The following is an 18,273-nucleotide window of genomic DNA, read 5'->3' on the forward strand; positions in this document are numbered from 1 at the left end:
CCACAGTTGCCGGGGAGCGCCCGGAGCCGGCCCCGCCGCGGCCGCCCCATTCCCGGCCCGAGAGCTGGCCCAGGGAGACGCAATCGAGCCCGCAGCGCATCGATGCGCCGCCGCCCGCGCCGCTCGGGCTCCGGCTCCCGCTCCGCCGCCGCCGCCGCCCGAGGGTCGCCCGCATGAGCTCCAGCCCACCCGCGCCCTCCTCGCCGCCCGTAAGTGAGCCCGCGTCGTCCTGCCACCAACGCAGCCCTCCCAGCTCCTCCTCCCCGCGGTCGCCCGGCCGGGCCCGCCCGGAGCCTCAGCGACCCCAATCACCCAATCAATAATCAATCCCCTTCATCCAGAACTGCCCGCAGGCCGGGCGCGGCAGGGTGGCCCGCTCTCGGAGGCGCCCTGGGGCGGGGGATGGGCCAGGGAGCCCGAGTTTGCTCTCCCGCCTCCGTCCCGCCCTGGGATCCGCCGGCGCCGTGGGTGGGGGGCGCGGCCCGGCGTCCAAGGGGGTGAGAGGCGGGGTGGAGGGCCCGTGATCATCCAAAAGTCAGGAGAGGAAACTTGGAGGCACCCCCTCCCACCCTGACCCCCCGAGACGGGCCCGGGAAAGTTTGCCCGGGGAAAAAAAATAGGGGGAAGTGGCAGCGGCGGGTCCCAGGGGAGGAGCCCGGGTGGCGTGGGGCCTGAGGGCGGCCCCCACCCACTCCGGCCGGCACCCGCCTCTTCCCTGGAGGGCGCCAGCGCCCGCCTGCGGGCCCTGGAATTTTCGGGGGGCGCGAGCCCGCGCCTAGGAACCTTTCTGTGGGTTTTGGACGCGGTGGGTGGAGAAGAGTGCGGGCCCGGCGGAGCAGCTGGGGGCAGCCAGGGGGCGGCCCGAGTGGAGAAGAGGGGTGGGCGGGGGTAGCTTGCGCCCCGGGACGGGCTCCGCGGGGCTGGCGCCGCGCCCGTGTGTGTGCGCACGGGCGGAGGCGGAGGGGCGGCACCCGGTCCCTGGACTGGGTGGGGGTCCTAGGCAGGCCCCGGGCTGGGGGCGGGGGCGCGGCGCCCCCGCGGGCAAGCGAGTGACACGATCATCTCCTTTTCCTTTAAGCTTGCCTGTTGCCGACGCCGCCGCTCCAGCCGCGCCGCGGGCAGAAGACTGGACCGCCGAGCCCCGGGCCGCGGCGGCGGCTGCGCGCCCCCCCGGATGCCGTGACCCCCTGCCCGGGGGCGGGGGCCGGGGCAGGACCCGCCGGGGCCGCTCCCGCGCTCCTCCTCCCACCCCTCTGCCCGCCTTCTCCCCCTCTCCCCGCCCCCCAACCCCGAACCCCGCGCACCTCGTCTGGGGACGGGGCGGGGGGGGGCAGGGCCCGCTCCTCCCCGCCCCCTCCTCCTCCGGCCTCTGGAGCGATTTGTCAAACTTCCCATTCCGCCGGCAGCGCGGTCCTCCTCCTCCTCCTCCTCCTCCACCACCACCTCCTCCTCTGCCTCCTCCTCCCCCCGTGCTCCTCCCTCCCCGCGCCTCCCTCGCCCGCCCTCCTTCTTCCCTCCGCACGTTCGGGGATCGCGGCGGAGCGCGGCGAGGGGGGGACGCGGAGAGCCGGGGCGCAGCAGCATCCTGCGGGCGGCCGCTCTCCGGGGGGGAGGCTGAGAGCAGGCCCGCCTCGCCCCCCCCGCGGGCCCGCCGCCCCTCCCTCCCTCTCCTCAGCCCGGCAGCGGCGGCGGCGGCGGCTGTGGCAGTCGCGGGAGAAGCATCATGCCGAGGAGGAAGCAGCAGGCGCCCCGGCGCGCAGCAGGTACGAGCCGCTTCCCCTTCCTCCTCCTCTCTTCCTCCTCTTCCTCTCCTCGCCCGGCGCCTCTGGCCGCCGGCAACCCCGCTTCTCGCCTCACTCCTTGCCGCTCTCCCACTGCCGGCGCAGAGTAACTCCGGGCGCCCGGCTTGCTTTTCTCTTTGGGTGCGTGCGTCCGCCTCGGATACCCGGCGCCCCCCGGATGCTCCGCTGCGCTCTGCCCCCCTTTCCGCTCGCATCCACTTCGGGACCGCGCTCCGGGCGAACTGAGCGGAGATGGGTCCGCGCCTCCCCCGCTCTCTGGCTGCAGAGCGGATGGGAAGGAGCCCTGGTCTGTCGCTTTCCGTGGGGGGCGGGCGGGGTCACCTGAGTTCCCTGGGACACCTTCGGTGTCCTCCGCGGCGGGCCGGCGGGGGACTGCCCGGTGTCTGCCAAAAGAGAGACTGAGAGCGAGTGAGCGAGCGTGTCCCTTTGGCCACCTTACTGCTAATTCGATTGATTCTTCGTTTATTGGGCCCAAACCCGGCACAGCGGTGGAAAACCAGAGCGCACAGGGTCTGGGTATTGTCAGATGACTGTCAAGTCAGTATTCAGTGCTGGCATTTCCTCTACTCTCGTTTGTGTCCCTTTACCCCCTTCCCTCCTTCCACTGCTTCTCCTACCCTCATCTTAGAACACTTAGTTTTGGGACACGTTTGAGTACTCCTCCCACCCCCCACCTTTTTTTTTTTTTTTTTTTTTTTTTTGCCAGGAGTGTCAACTCCTGTTAAGACTGAACTGATTTTTCTTTTCTTTTCTGGAAAAAAGCATTATTGAAAGCAAAACAAAACCCACACACGTAACATTATTTTGCAATAATGTTGGTCGGGGCATGTTGCCTGGAAGGAGGGTTTCTGGCCCTTTGCCACCCTTGATTTGATGACTGATTGATCGCCCGTCATGCTGCTGCCTTTGATCTATTCATTCCCAATAAACATCAATAAATCACTTGCAATAGTGAGGCCAAGCTCTGTGACGTCAGGAGGGCCCTGTCAGTGCAACTTCGGGGATTTGGGGGCGGATTGCGAGAAGACCACATATGGACGTGATGTATTTTGATATGAGTAACACTCTGATGTGCAGTGGTTCAGATGCTGCCTGAAGGAGAAGGTTACCTAGGAGTTCACTTCTTTTCTTTTCTTTCCTTTCACTTCTCTTTTGATGGAAGAGGGGAGGGCAGAGAGAAGGGTCAGGGCATAGGTACCCTGAGTGCTGGTCTTACTCATGGTGGTTCTGGTGATGATGATTTCCATCAGGCCAGCGGGCACAGCCAGTGGAGCTCCCACATTGGCTGCACTCAGGACTCCAGTTTCTTTACACAGGGTCACAGAGAGGGAATGATGTTTTTTCTTCTCTGGGAAAATGTGCTTGCCTGTCAATGTCTTAAGAAAATCTTAGGAGAAAACAGAGTTGGTTTGGTGCATATAATGCAGGTTTTGCTTTCTGTCCTCAGTGTTGCCCAAATTTAGAAAGTTTGAAAATTCCAGTAGTGCTTTAGGGAGAGTGTGACCTCCCAGCTCACCTCACTGATGCTTCTTGCTCATCCTACCTTCTACTTTAAATTCCAAGCTCAGGCAATGAGCTTATCTACCCAAAATAAACTCTAAAACTTTGGAGGAATCCTTCAGAAAGTTGGGTAGTAGGAATGTCTTGGGCTTCTTCCAGTTTTTGAGATTTTTTTTTTCTTTCTTTTTTTGGATACACATTTTAAGGTATCTGAGTGCCTCAATCAAATGAACCATATGTGATTACATCTTCACATTTGGTTTCGAACTCTCTACAGTTCATCATTTTGATTCCACATTGCCCCTCCGAGACTCCTTATTTGATAACTTTCTTCTGAAATTATTAGAGAAGGGGAGAACGTACTATTGTTTTTATTTTATTTTATTTTTTTCAAAGCAACCTGTTCACTAACCTTTTTGCACCTTTTAAAAAGCCAGCCAGGAAATCTCAGGTCAGTTAAGAAAAATTCATTATATAAAAACTTGACTGCACGACTAATAGGAGATGGAAGAATGGTTTTGCTCTATCAAAATGACCCGTCAAAACGACTTTGTTTCATATTTGATTTAATTGTCTCTCTCCTGACAGGCACATTCATCAATAGCTTAATGGTCAATCAGAAGTTGGCAGCGTGAGTGGTTTCTTTCTTTCCCATACCCTGGTTTTGGATTTACTTTATCAGAATGCCTCTGCCTAATGGACGTGTGGAGGAGGGGGTGGAGAATGACTGAAGGGCTACTTATTTAAGAAGAGTGGAGAGGGAAAAAAAAAAAAACCTTCCACATTTGCTGGCGATAAGTATGCACAGGCCAATAAGTGAACTGTGTGAGGATTTTTCTTTCTTGTTGCTGTTTGTTTGTTTGGATGGACAAGAAACTTCCCATTTTTTTCCCTCCTTTTTCAGTTCTCACAGCTGCAAGTTATAAGGTTCCTGCCTGCTTTTGTGGCATACTGAGAGTGATGACAAATTGATTGCTTTGTACTGATAGAGAGTGGGAAAAAGAAAGATGTCTGCTGATTGGTAACTGGAAATCCAGTCCCCAGCAACCTTGAGAATACTCGAGAATTTTTTTTCCCCTCCAAACTGAAAGGTCCGCTCAGCCATAAAAAAAGAAAAGTTGTTTTGCCAGCTTCATTAGTGTTCACCTAATTAGCTGTAAACCTGATGGATTCCTGACAGCTTTAATGATTGGAGATGACAAGCTCGACGCAGTGTCATCCAGCAGAATTAGGTTTGCAGCTAGTTTGATGTAATCAAGTTGATATTACACAGTCCTGGCTGCCTTTAGTTGTGCATTAACTCAATTTTCTGCTGCAGGTGACAAATGGGCTTTGGTACCTGGATAATCATGTCATAGGAATTAGGGCCCTTTTAATGGTCTGGGGTAGAATAACAACCACAAAGGGCCGAGAGCTGGGTAGAGCTTGCAGACATAGCACACAGGTGCACACAATCTTTATATTTAGGCCAAATGTAACACTGCTCTCTGGAAGGCCGGAATAGGCTCCCAAGAATCCCTGAAAAGATGTATTTCTGTAGTTTAGTTTTTTTTTAATAGAAATTATGCAAAGTCTAGTGTCTTTTCTGAGAGAGAGAGAGAGATTTCTTTACCTGCAGAGGAGAAACCTGGATAGGAGTTTCCTTTCTTCAGGCGTGTAATTTCAAAGGGCAGTGCATTTGTGCTGGGCAGATGTTGCCGCCTGTAGAAGCTTAGAGAAGCAGGGTTAGCAAAGGCCAGTGTCTTTTAAGCAAAATGACCATTATCCTTTGCTTAAAATATGATCCTCTCCTATTAGTAGTGTTTGTCTTTAATCAAGTATTTTCTAAAATGCCAGCAACAAATTTAAAGTAACCTAGTAGCAGATAATATTTTATTCATTCGTATACATTTTCTGGAGGAAACGTGAAATCAGCAGGCCATTGCCTACAAAAAAAAAAAAAAAAAAGATAAGAAAAATCCTCAAGGAACCACAACTTGCCACTGGCCATTTGAGGCTTTTTCGTTGAAAAGGAGAAATCTTTTGTGGACTTCTTAGGTGGTGACATTGAGGGGAAACATTCAAGTATGTTGACATTTATAAAAGGGACTTGGATCTGCTTAGGATCTGTTGGTATCAGAACACTGAAGGTCCTCTGGGATATGCAGAGGGGCTTTCACATTGCCAGTGGACAGGGCTAAGCCTAGGAGATGGCCCACCTGGCAGTGCCCAGTCCATGCCTTCCCAGGCTGGGTCCAGGCTGCTCTAGAGAGGAGCTTTTTCCTTCTCCCTTGGAAGCCCCTGGAGCATTCAGGAGTGCATTTCAGCATCAGCCTTGGGATTTATTTGCTCTCAAACCCACCACATATTTTTCCTTTGGACAGGTAGTCTTCTCTGTAGCAAGGTAGCAAAATACTGGCTTTGGCTGATCTGTGACACCCACCCCCAACCTTATTTCCTCTGAAACAAGGGGAGCAATGCAGAATTTTAAAAAGGAAAATAAAAAAGATGAAGGCAAAAAACAAAGGGGCTAGGAGGCGAGGATAATCCCGCGGCCTTCCACATGGGGAAGAGAATCTTCCAGAATCAGCTGCTGTGCCCCCATTATCTTGACAACTGTCAGTGAGGGCTTCAGTGCTCTCCAGGGCCACACTTGATTGTGAGCGGTTGATGTTGTCATTTTGTTCTCAGTTTTGCCTTGAGCGCGCTCATAAACGAGAGAGAGATAGTCAATAACTGATGTATCAGCAGTTATTCCCCAAATTGCCTCACAAGTCTGCATTTTCCCTCTTTTTTACTAAAGATTGTTTTGTAAAGTGATTAGAATGAAAGGTGACTGTTCAGGGCCGTGGGAAATGCCGTGAAACCCAGGTGAGTTCATGGAATTAAAACCCGTCCTTCACCCCGCCCTCTACATCTGGGATTTGTGGAAGGAGAAGGATTACTTGGAAGGCACAGTGCCTGGGCCCTTTGGGGTGTTTTCCTTTTACACAAGTCATGGCCAAGTGAGGCCAGGCTAGGGGCTGCTGCTCAGGCAGGAACGCAGAGGAATTGTTGGAAGTCTCCGGTCCTGGTGTGCCACAGCACATTTAATCCCATAATGCCAGCAGTTCAGTTACTCCAAGTGCAGCTAGTGGGTCTTGCTGACCCATTTCTACTCCTGCCGGTCACTGGACAACTATGTAAATAGCTTTGGTCTTATAGCAAAATAATAATAATAATAAAAAGTAAGGCATGTGTCTACCCTTCTGTTAGCATGCAACTCAGTTAAATAGATCAGCCTTAGAACTAAGGTGCTTTTCACACCCCTAGACGTCACCCCACATCCCATGGGGGGAGACAGGGCAGAACAGAACAGTGGTTTCGTTTACTCAGAACTCTCTCAGGTGTTCTCTCTCTCTCTCTCTCTCTCTCTCTCTCTCTGTGTGTGTGTTTTAGTTATACTCCAAATTGTGGTTTCTCTGTCTGAAGTTAAAAATGAAAGGTGAATACAATATATTGTATTTGGTAACAATGATATGGACTGGTACATCCAGACAGATAATGTGCAGTTGTAATTAGACTCAATAGACAGGCAGTCATTTTTAAATTCTTTGACACATGCATAAAATAGTCATATAATAAGATAAGATGACAATTTTATGTTAGGTTGATAAAGTGTCCTGATACATGCATTTAAATGTCTGTAAGCCTTTTTAAAAAAAATCCAGACAGATTAATTCTAGTTTCCAGTATTTGCAGTTAGTCATTAAATTAATTTTTAAATCCTACTAAACAATAGCTATGAATATTTTTTCCTCCCTTTCTGGATTTTTTTTTTTCCTTACTGAATTTAAGGAATGGATATGTAGACTTGGTAGCTTTCCTTCCTTTTGCAACATTTGTAAAAATTTACGTTAGATGTGGACTTAAAAATTTAGGTCACTGTTCGTGACTAACATAATGCTGTGCATTTTTTGGAAATATTTTTTTAAAAGACAATAATAGGATGTAATCTGCTTCTGATCTCTTGACTGAACAACTGACATACTCTAGGTTTAGGAATCTTTATTAGAAAGATTAGTTAGTGTCCTTGACCAAATATTGAATATTTTATAAGCCCCATTTAAAAAAGAAGACATTTCTAGTACATATACTTCGTTTGATCAGCATTTAGATTCTTGGGTTTAATTACTTCCAATTCTGTAAATTATTTCACTATTTCAGCCAGAATAACTCATGAGATGTATGGGGGTGGGGAAGGGATTTCGTAAAAGGTCACGTTACCTGGACTTTTTGACCATCTCTCTACCTTATTTTCTCAGCTCTGCAGAGGTGTGGCTCTTGAAGAATAATTTAAGTTTGTTTGGGCTTAATGATAAATTATTAATTCATACTGTCAGGACACATGTTATTAATTATGACTGTGCTTTCTTCATCCAGAACAGCTGTTGGGAAAACAGGGTAAGTTCAGATTGTCTTTGGGAGGCTGGGTACCAAAGCAAGGTTCTTACCAACTCCTTGTCATCAAATTCCTGGTCTCCAGGCTTTGAGAATAAAGGATTGCAGAGGGCGGAGTATAGGGGAGAGAGAAACTATTAATTCTAGACCAAGATGGACACTGGCAAATGTCAACTAATGTGCATTTTTAAAACACAAGCCTAACTCTCAACCCATTCTGAGTCCAGTCGGATTCCAACGTGTAGGACACCTGATTTCTTCCCAATTCCAGTTTGGAGTTGGCTGACTCCTCCATTCTACCAGTACCCCTCCCTGCCCCACCCTCTCTTCTTTTCTTTTCTCCTCTTCTTTCCTCTGTGGTAGGCCAAAAGGTCATGTTCACAAGTTTACAGTAGCAGAAAACAAAATACTCTGCATGCTTATTTCTTTCCCAAACTGGAGCCCATCTTTAATGGAGAGCAAAGGGCTGTTTGGTAATATACGTGCAGTGACTCAAATTCATTTACTTTTGATTTTCCGTCCTCATCATTAAATCTAGTCCTATGTATTCAGTTTCCTCTGAGTTCTTTGAGAAATGCATGTTGCATAAAATAGGCAATTTTTAATGAACAATTTAATGTAAATGGGTTTTGAATTTAAATTAATATTAATGAAGCCTTGAGTGAATTTATTTTGCATACGTAAAGACTTGTAAGTCTTTCACCCATGTGCTTTCTCCTTTATGTAGTAACATTGGTTGGGTGGATTAACCAGCACCTTTTAAAGATTTACACTTAAAAAAATTAAATTGATTTTATATGTCCACTAACGCCAACATATTATTAAGCAAAAGCGTTACTTCATCTTAAGAAAACATACCTCATTTCCTACTAACCCTCTTAGTTCCCATTGCTCTGGAAGCAGCCGCTGGTTTGGCATTGCTCGCTGCTGGAGAAAATACATACCAACAATAGTTACTACAATCAAGATGTTTTCTTTCTTTGGCTTACCTCTAATGCATTATGTATCCTGGAATGATGGGAAGTTCTGTAATTAATTCTGTTAGATGTAATTGCTATAATCACTTTGATGTTACACATAATAAAGGTAATATGGTAAGCACATAAAAAAATATAAACACCTTATTGTAATACTACTGCTAAAATCCCTTCTCGCCAAGCCTCGTTTATAGACAAGTGTTCCAGACTATTTTTGGTCATAGGTGACAATTTATCTGAGCTAGGTTAATTGATATTCCAAAGGAGAGGCATTTATTGGAAAGGATGGGCCTTGGCTTGGAGGGATCTCCAAGCTGGTTGCCTAGGAATCTTAATGCCCGTTTCCTTAAAGATGTGGCTAATTAAGAAAAGGTTTTGTCTTCTGTGGATAAGAGAGGTAAACGCTGCAGAAATGGCCATGGCATGAGGAGAGAGTGTGGCAAAGGAAGGAGTGATGAGCTAGGAGAATGATCACAGGGTTCATATCACAGGGGGTGCTGTTCAGTAGGTTTTCTCATGGTGTGGGATTATGGGAAGCGCCCTGGGTATATGTGTATAAGAGAGGGAAAGCATGCTGGCATGTGCTAATAGGTAAGCAGAGAAGGCCACCTTTCTATAAGAGTACAGTAAGGGAAATAAAATGTAGAATATTTGCTTTTTATTTTCCTGCACATTTCATTGGGGGAGATGGAGGATGGTTCCTAACTGTTGCTTGACATCCCACAGCATTGGCTGATGTGATCTGGTGTACTGAAATCTGAATGATGTTTGAGACCCCACCTCACCACCCATGCCCCCATCTTTGGTACGCCCATCATGGACCCATAATTTCCGCAGGGCTTGGAGGAAGTTTGCCTGAGACCCAAGTGCACAATGCTCTTAGGATTTTCTGAATGCATGTAAATCTTTTTTTTTTTTTTTTTTAAACCAGTGCAGCTTGCAAGAGGTGGGGATGTGGTGGGACAGGAAACTTAATATTTAATTTTCTCCACTTGGAGAGTCTGGTTCTGGATCTGTGGACACACAAACTTTGTTGTACCCTCTAATGACAGAGTGTTACAGAGTTCTCATGGCCTGTTCTGTGCTGATTCTCCACATCTACATTGTATTTTTTGGTGTGTTTTAAATGATCATACAGAGGATAAAACTAAGAGAGGGGGCGTTTGAGAAGGGAATGCTGAAATCTCCTGGGAGGAAGGAAAAGGTGTGCTAAGGTAAGCAGATATTCCCTGGCCTGTGTCTTGCTGTTGACCCTAGTGGCTGGTGCAGACCTGGCCAGGGGCAGTGGATCCTTCTCCTGGGCCTTGAGCAGGTGTGGTCTCCTGCCTGCCAGGTAGGCAGGGGCCTCAGGGGAGGGTCCTTGGTCTGGGCCCTGGCCTGGGCTGCAGACCGGCAGCTACTGGTCCACAGCAGTGACTCCCAGGCTGGTTTTGATGGGGAGGATGATAAAAGGTCTGAGAACTCCATAGGCCCCTGTAATCAGGGCCAGCGCTGACATCCTTCTCAAGTTTGACAGCTTCTTCCTTTTCTCTCCTCACCGCCAAGCCTTTCTCAACCGAATTTCCCCGCCCTCCCTCTCCCCTCCCTGCCTGCCGCCCACCCCTTCCCTCCCTCTCCTCCTTTCTGTGTGTGTCTCTCTTGTTTCATGTTCTTGATCAGTCTCAGATGCCGGGAATTATTTTTTTTCGGGCGGGAGGGGGAGTGTTGCTTTAGGTTTGTGGGTTGGGCAGGTGTGAGAGGAAGTCTGTGTTTTTTTTTTTTTTCTTTTCTTTTTTTTTTTTTTTTTGTACTGTAGGCCTGTTGCTAATTAATGTTCCTCCATAAGATTCTGTCGGAGTTGAGTAATGTTTTTGATCTTTATGCCTGATAACTGCATACTTAATGAGATTTCAAAGCTGTGAGTGCAGCTCCCTACAATTATTGACAGATGCCTTTTCTTTGCCATTGGGTTCAGCTTCATAAATCCTCTCGCCGTAATGAGGTTCAGTAGTGCCACCCTGGCAGTGAGCTAATGAAAGGGGGGAGGGCGAAGCGGCTCATGGCTGTCTGACACATTTTTTTTCCTTTAAAATTTACTATGCAGATGTCAAGCTGCGGGACGATTACTTCAAACATGCTAATTTTTATCTTGCTTTTGTGTCAGCCCTTTGCCATTAAAAAATAAATAAATAAAAGGACTAACCTTACTCCACTTCATTTCTTTCTTTCTTTTTTTTTTTTTTAAGTCACATTTTTAATAACCCCTGGTGTGTGACTGCTGGGGACGTTGACACGTGCGTGGCCTTTTGCAGCTATCCAGTGGCAGAATCTGTTTTAGGTTTTTTTTTTTTTTTCCTTTGCCATTGGAAGGGCAGGGGGAGGATAAAGTACGATTTCCCCAGGCCTCCCTGCAGCCTGCCCTAAGTATGCACTTGAAACGTCGGAGAATTCATTTCAGAGTTCTGAAACTAAATCCTGGTGGAGAAGAGCCGCACCATGCCAAACAGTCGATTTCCTTTTCAGCGGAGTCATACATCACTGACCCACCCTTCCCTCCTGACAGAATGACATATGTCATTTATCATATGGGCCCCGGCCAGACAACAGGGAGGGGAGGGAAGCCCAGTTCCGAAGGATGCTGTCTCCTCCTCCCGTACAGTACAGTGTGGCTTGCAGAGAAAGCACTGCTGATTTGGCGAGAGGGAGAGGGAGGAGAGAGGGGAGGCAGGGGAGCAGGGAGGCGAGAGCCAGAGCCTGCTTCGTGGATGGCTGTCAGGGTGTGTGGCGTGGCAGGCTCGAGATTGGCAGAGGCGCGGAAAAGAGGTTATGTTCTTTCAATATTATCTGCTAAACCACACTGTTCAGCCTCTGATCCTCTCCTACTCCCCCTTTCCTATTTTCCTTTTCTCTTTTTCCTTCTTTTTTTTTCCCCCTTTAATCCAGGGAAGCAAGGAGAAAAAAAAAAAGCAGGTTGACAGGTATCATTCAAGCCAGCCTGGCTTGTGAGGGGTGGTATAAATGAATCTCAGGGCTCCTGGCTTCAGATGATTCAAACGTGCGTTATTGAAGATGGATGTTCCTTAAAAAAAGATTGATGGTGGATGCCGGGCTTAGGGTGCCATTTATCATTTTGAATATTATTTAGACTTGCCGTGTAAACCTGTAACTTGAGAGTTGGACCAGCCAGGGCAGGGTAGGGGCCTGTGTGAGTGTGCGTGTGTGTGCATGTGTGTGTGTGTTTCCATCGATTGGCCTTGGATTCTCATTGCTGCCGACCAGACACAAGTCCTTCCATTTATAATAGGGAGGACCCCCCCACATCACCCCTCAAAAAAGGCGGGAGTGGAGAGGTCTTAATTTTGAATAATTTCCAAGGACACAGGGAAAAATGAAGTGTCTGTGATTTACCCTAAAGCTAACAGACAACTTTTTTACTCTCTTTCTTCCTTCATAAAGGCAGTCACGTACGAAACATTAAAATATAAACAGAACTGTAGTTGCTGAAGCCAGAACCCTTGTCTGATTTTTTAAACTCTGTGTCATGCTTTAAAAAAAAAATCTATCCGAAAAGCTTAGCACAATATAACTTAAAAAAAAATATTGGTTGGCTTGGTTAGTAGTGTGAGAATGAAGAAACGTAGACTTACACATCTCAGGAATATTTCAGATAAAAAATGATCTTTTGCGGCTCCCTGCCCCTATCCCAGCAGCCTCTTCCCCTTTGGGTCTGCACTCTGTTCTCCGCAGCTGGGCTCCCACCAACCCCCTCCAGGACTGATGTGGACAGCTGTTTCCAGGCCCTGCCAGTTAATCACTTCTTGTTCTTTTGCACCCCTGTGCTCTGTGCACCAGGATACCCCCACCTACTGGAAGTACTTAGGGACGCAGGCTGGCTTACGCCTGGAGCCCCCAGCTGCTGAGAGCGAGGCTCCTCAGAGAGGGCTGGCCTTTATACATACCTCTTTTGCTTCTGAGGCCTTGCTGCCTGGCTCCCTGGTGGAAAAAGGAAAACAGAAACTCTGCTGGCCTCCCTGCTCCTTCTCCTCTACCCAAAGAGCCCTGATAGTGCAAATTCAATTGTCAGGGATTCTATTAAATATGTGACTTTATTTGGGTTTGCTAATTAAATTTAAGGCGTCTTGTATGACTTATGGTGTGGACATTAATTTTTTAAAAATGATGGAACAGAAAGTTAGATTGGAGTAGTTTTTTATCTAAAGAAATGACAATCTAGAATTTGTGCAAGAGCTGAATGTATCTTGAGGCTTCTAGGGCAAACTTTTCCCTGACATATAAAAGGACTGCTATCTGCCTGAGCGGCAAGGAAATGGAAGTGCTGCCTGTTCACTTGCCAACTCCAGTAAACTTTGTATGTATTTTGAAATAACTTTATTAGCAATGTGACACTGCACTGCACACGAGGATGACTTAGGATTCACTTTGGGGGTTGACCAGCTGCTGCCAAACATCGGGTAGAATCAGATTTGTGTCCTTTGTTGGTGCCTGAAATTGCACCCAGCTATAAAAAGATGATATTGTTCCTTGCTGAGACTTCATGGAAGAAGACAAAACTTTGATCATCTCCCCTTGCACTTGGGCAGTGTTGGAAGTAATTGGAGTACAAGTGCCAATTTGCAGGAACAATTGTAAACACCTTTGATACAAATGGCATCCTCCCATTTTTTACTGATTAGAAAAACTTTGCTATTAATAGGTGCAAAGTCCATTTCAGGTATAATTGGTAAGGAACTGAGTGCACTCATGGGAAGAAACCTTGTTTTGTTTTTTGTTCGCTTTTCTTCTTATCCCCTTTTCTCAGTTTTATGGCTGGAGACATGATTTATTGCAGCCATCCATCTTGGGGGCTCATCCATCACACCCGGGTTGCTAGGAGATTGTGGCAGCAGCTGTTTGCTCTGAATCAGACAGAAAAGTTGTCAATCATCAAAGGCAGGTGAATAGCATTAGAAACACGCTATTGTCAGACGGAATAATTAATCAAAGAGAGAAAAGATAATTAAAAAGATATGACCCTTGCAAGTACTTGCTCTGGGTTGCCTGAAAAAAAAAAAAAAAGAAGAAGAAGAAGAAGAAAGAAAGAAAGAAAGAAAAACTGCCTGGTCTTTTCTAGACACTTAAGCAGCTGAGGGCTGATAAAATATGCACTCTGCAGTGCATAGTTTTTAATTAATTGAAAAAGGTTCAACATTCAAAGACGATGCTGGAGAAAAGTCCGATTATGAGCAGAAGTAATATTTATTGTTTGCATGAAGGGCTTGACACAGACAGACTCCAACTTTCTGTTGGCAAATCTCTGGTTCTGTGGTTGGTGAGAAGGTGCCACCAGGTCTCCAGGTAGTCACCAGGGACCCATGTCTGTTTTTTCTGCTCCTCTGCCATCTTGTTCAGTCACTCAGACCCCATAGAACCAGAGTGGGCCTCTACTAACCAGGATCAGATGTCTTCCTACAGTTCCAGTGGGTCTGAAAGGACTGAGCTCCTTAAATGACAGGATTTTTTTTTTTTTTTAATGGAGGTGGGAGGATTGGAAGATGTACTGTGAAGTCCACCTTCAGGGTCCACAGAGCAAGCTCTGTATCTTTTCAGCTGCTTCAAACCTACCTGGTCCTGAAGGAAAATTTAGAATTCATCTTGGCGTGGCCCAAAAAAGGCGCCTTCGAGAGTTGCATCTAAAAAGTGATAACCCAAAAAACCCAGTATCATGGTCTAGGGATGATTTTAGGTGCCCATTTTACCCTCAAAAATATATTCATAGACTAGGAAGTTCATTCTTGCTCTTTCTGAAGCTAAAATATTCTGGAGGAATTGGAAAATGTATTAAAGACGAGATAGAAAGTGGCATATCTCGAGTTGCTTTTCAGTTAAATATGCTGCAAACCCTGAAACAGATCTACTCTTTTATTTTTGGATACTATGCTTGATTTTCACACCATTCTCCTCCCAAAGAATAGCAGGACTTCTAAAATTAGCAGGAGGAAAAAAGGCTTGAATATTAGAATTCATGCGGAGGAAGAAAGCAACACTTTTTTTTTTTTTTTCAGTTGGGACACTGTTTTCAGGGTGCACCAGATCAGAGCACTAGGGCCTCCATCCTCCACTCTCTACACACACTGACATTGGGAATTCATTACCCTGAGTCCCGAGGGAGTGTGCTACCATCACACCTCTGAAGGTGTCATCCACCTTTTCTCGTTTTATACTTGAAATCCACTGTGGCTGATACAGCCCTGGCCTTGAGGTGAGAGAGAAAGAAAGACACCTTTAATCAAAAACACTTGTCTGGCCTGCCGGAGCCCTCTTGGAGGACTCACCTGTTCAGGTAGCTGGAGGAATTGTTCCTAATCAGAACTTGATCGCCAGGAAAATGAGTGAATTTGACTTCAAGTGACTCCTAGGGTTCTGGAGCCAGAGTGTCCTTGATGGCCTTCTGACCTCACAAGTCAACTGGGAGATACCTGAATATCTGTATTATTTTGACTTATCGGTTGTCCTTGAATTTTGGTGTTTTCTGGAGCAATATCTGTTCTTAACCAAGCAGGGGCTGTGCTGCGGGCATGCCCAAGATTCCAATGGATGCCTGATGGGGGTGGAGAGCTTCATTGGTTGGCCTGGGCCCTCCTGTCCCCCATTAGACCTCGCTGTTTTAAGGTGGACCATGGGGACAGTTCATCTCAGCCCTTGAAGAGCAATTCTCATAGTTCTGTCATCTCCCCTTTCCTAGTAATTGCTGAGAAAGCATACTGCCTAATGTCAGGCAGAGCAGTTCCAAAATGTGGAAGTTCATCAGGGAAGGGCAAAAGAAGAAAGTCCCCTGTGATTCATTTTATGGTAGATTTATGAATTCACATATAAAGAACGTCAGTCAACCTTTAATGCTAATGAAATGAGATTGAAATTTGCTTCCCCTGGGGAAAAAAAAAGGCAAACAAAACAAAGGGAAAGTCTTCAAGTTCTGAGAAGTTTCTGCAGATCATTTTTTTCTGGAGCTGCATTGGGATCTAATGCTCCTTGTTCTCCCAGGTCATCCCTGATACCTGTTTAAGTGACCCATGAAATGATGGAGAGGAGAGGGGGAAGGGTGACCCAGGAGGAAGGGGCACCTTGGTCGTCTTCAGAGGAGTCTGGGGTTCTGAAATTGTGTGCTTACCAGGATTGCAGCCCCTCTGTCCCTGGATTATGGTTTCTAGGACAAGGGAGGGGAACTCATCGAGGGCCTCCTGTATCTGAAGGGAGTATAGTGGGATAGAGCCACGGTGCTCAAAGTCCTATTTTACAGTGAGCAAAATAGTGTCTACTTGCCATTTGAGGATTTCCTATAAGTGTCATCCATTTCCCTCTTTTAGACTAGGTTCCCTGGAAGTCCTGGATTTTCCTAACTCAGCTGCCATAGACTCAAAGCAAGCTGGGACCCCCCCCCCCACCCCCTCCCCCACTGGCTCTGCCCGCAGCCTTAGGATGCGAGAGAAAGGAAGCTCAAATTAAGCAGTGTGACTCCCTGTAGGTGAAGACATTTTGAACCACTTAAAAGACCTCGGCCCACCTAAGTATGCAGTGCTTATTACTCACCTGCCCAAGGAAACGCCTTTGAAAGGGGCAAGGATTCACATTCGCTGGAGGAGAAGATGGAGTTACCATGGCTTTCCCGTGGTGAAGGGCTCCTCTTTCGTGACATTCCATTTCCTGCCTTTGTTTTTGCTCTGGGCTTGTATGAAATGGCTCTTTCATATATATTAGTTAGCGAATACTATGTCGGTGTAATATATGAGGCTGCGGTGGTGTTATTTTCTCTTGCTTTTCTGTATAAAATAGTAAAGGCAGCAAGGCCTCTGGTACGTGACTGAGGTTCCTACTGAGATGGTTAGGTGAATAAGTAATAGAACAAACACGGAGTCTACTGGGCAAAGGAAAATAAATAAAATAACAGCGTGTTCTTGGTTCAGAGGGCCGTGCAACACAAGCTTGTTCACGTTGGGTGCTGGAGCCGCAGAGCCTGATGAAGTGTGGGTGGGGAGGCAGAAAGGTATTATTTGGAAACACATGTACTGGCTCCTTGTGAAAGAAGTGAAGTATTTAACATTTCTCCGAGGAAAACATCTTTCATTACTTGACGTGTTCTCTGGTAATGATTTTTCATTTCAACAAACAAGTGCTTATTAGCGTTTGTGCGAGAACCTGGCTGAGGTGGATGGCAGGACCATTTTTAACAGGGTCTCTCTGGCCAAGGTGAATGGGGCCGGGCTGGTCTAGGTGGTCCCCGGGTGACCTTAGATGTGGCATCTCCAGGTAGCTCTTGGACACATACTCCGCTCTTTGGACCCTCTGCCCCACTATGGGATGGCTGTGGGCTCAAGTGGGGGAAGTCACAGACTTGTGTTTTGTTTGTTTTTCTTTACAAACAGGATGATTGGTGGTACTTGATTGGAGGTTTGAGGTGGGTTTGCCTGGAGAGCTGGGCTGCACTGCATGCTGGGATAGAGGATTTCCTGGTGAAGTGGACTATTTTGCTTAAAGATGATACGATGGTGTAAGGGTTGAAAAACTGATCAAAGTCCTGTTTTGTGATGGGTCTGGCTCTTACAAATGAACTGGTTTCAGGAAAGAGCCTAGGAACCAGAGCTGAGCAGGCATGTCTGAGCAGGGGGCTTAGGTGGGCATTCTGGGAGGTGGGCTCCCATACCTTGGGCAGCTTCCTGATTCTGGTTGGTGTTGGGGAGGGCAGCTGCATTGCTCTTGGCCCTCTGTGAATGAGAGTGGGAGGGAGCAGGTGTGGTCTCCACTCAAACCTACTTTGGCTGCAATGCCTGCGACCCTTCAGTGTGGCTTCAGCCCTGGTTTGTTTCGCCTGTCTTTTCTCCTATGACATAGTAAGTGCTTCAGCCAATCTCACTGCATTTCTGGCCCAACACGACTTTTTCTCTGCTTTACCTAACATCCCTATGATGGTGTCCATGAAATTAGAAATCAGGAGCAGGGGAGTGCTTTAATAAGCCTCTAATTATAGTTTGCTAAACTGCTGTTCCCACCAAATCGAAAGTAAGTATCGATGGGTGATGGCTCTGTGCAAACTTTGTTACAGATCTCAGTTCCCAAATGCAGCTGATAACCTCAGTAGGTAGGTGAGCCCCCAAATAAAATCTGATTATGGGTAATCTGTCATCATCACTCTGAAAAATGCGATCTCTATTTACATCCCGTGACGACCTTTTATTCAGTAAATGAAAATCGTCTTCACCTCTCAGAGCCCGCTTGCCTGGTGGTTCCTTCTGCCATGTCAGGGTGGGGAGTGCAGCTGTTAACACTGTTTATACATTCCAGGAGTATTAAGCAGTTAGGTTACTGGAATTGTGGTCGAGCGTGGGGGAGCAGCATTCTGGGCTGTGTCTCTGTAATCAATTACTAAGCATATCATGAAATTCCAGATGTAATAATAAAGTTTGTGATGATTGTATTGTCAGGAGGCACAGAGCACACCTCCTCATTGACAATGGAAGAGACAAGGGGGATCACCCAATGTTTTGACTATAATATGACTAAGGGTCTTAGCAGGGGAGGATAATTTTGCCCTCCGCCAGCGG

The 18,273-nt window shown here is 47.2% G+C and overlaps 1 protein-coding gene across 1 annotated transcript in view; it reads left to right on the forward strand.

The window, feature by feature from the left end:
- The first annotated feature begins 1,629 nt into the window (after positions 1 to 1,629).
- The window catches only part of TSHZ3 (teashirt zinc finger homeobox 3), a 69,791-nt gene continuing 53,147 nt past the window's right edge, over positions 1,630 to 18,273 (forward strand). The window contains exon 1 of the mRNA XM_081273840.1: positions 1,630 to 1,763. Within this exon, the coding sequence (XP_081129966.1) occupies positions 1,724 to 1,763 (40 nt within the window). The 5' untranslated portion in view covers positions 1,630 to 1,723. The remainder of the gene's footprint in view (positions 1,764 to 18,273) is intronic.

Source organism: Spermophilus citellus (genome assembly GCF_964194105.1).
Source record: "Spermophilus citellus genome assembly, chromosome: 18".
Lineage (NCBI taxonomy): Eukaryota > Metazoa > Chordata > Mammalia > Rodentia > Sciuridae > Spermophilus > Spermophilus citellus.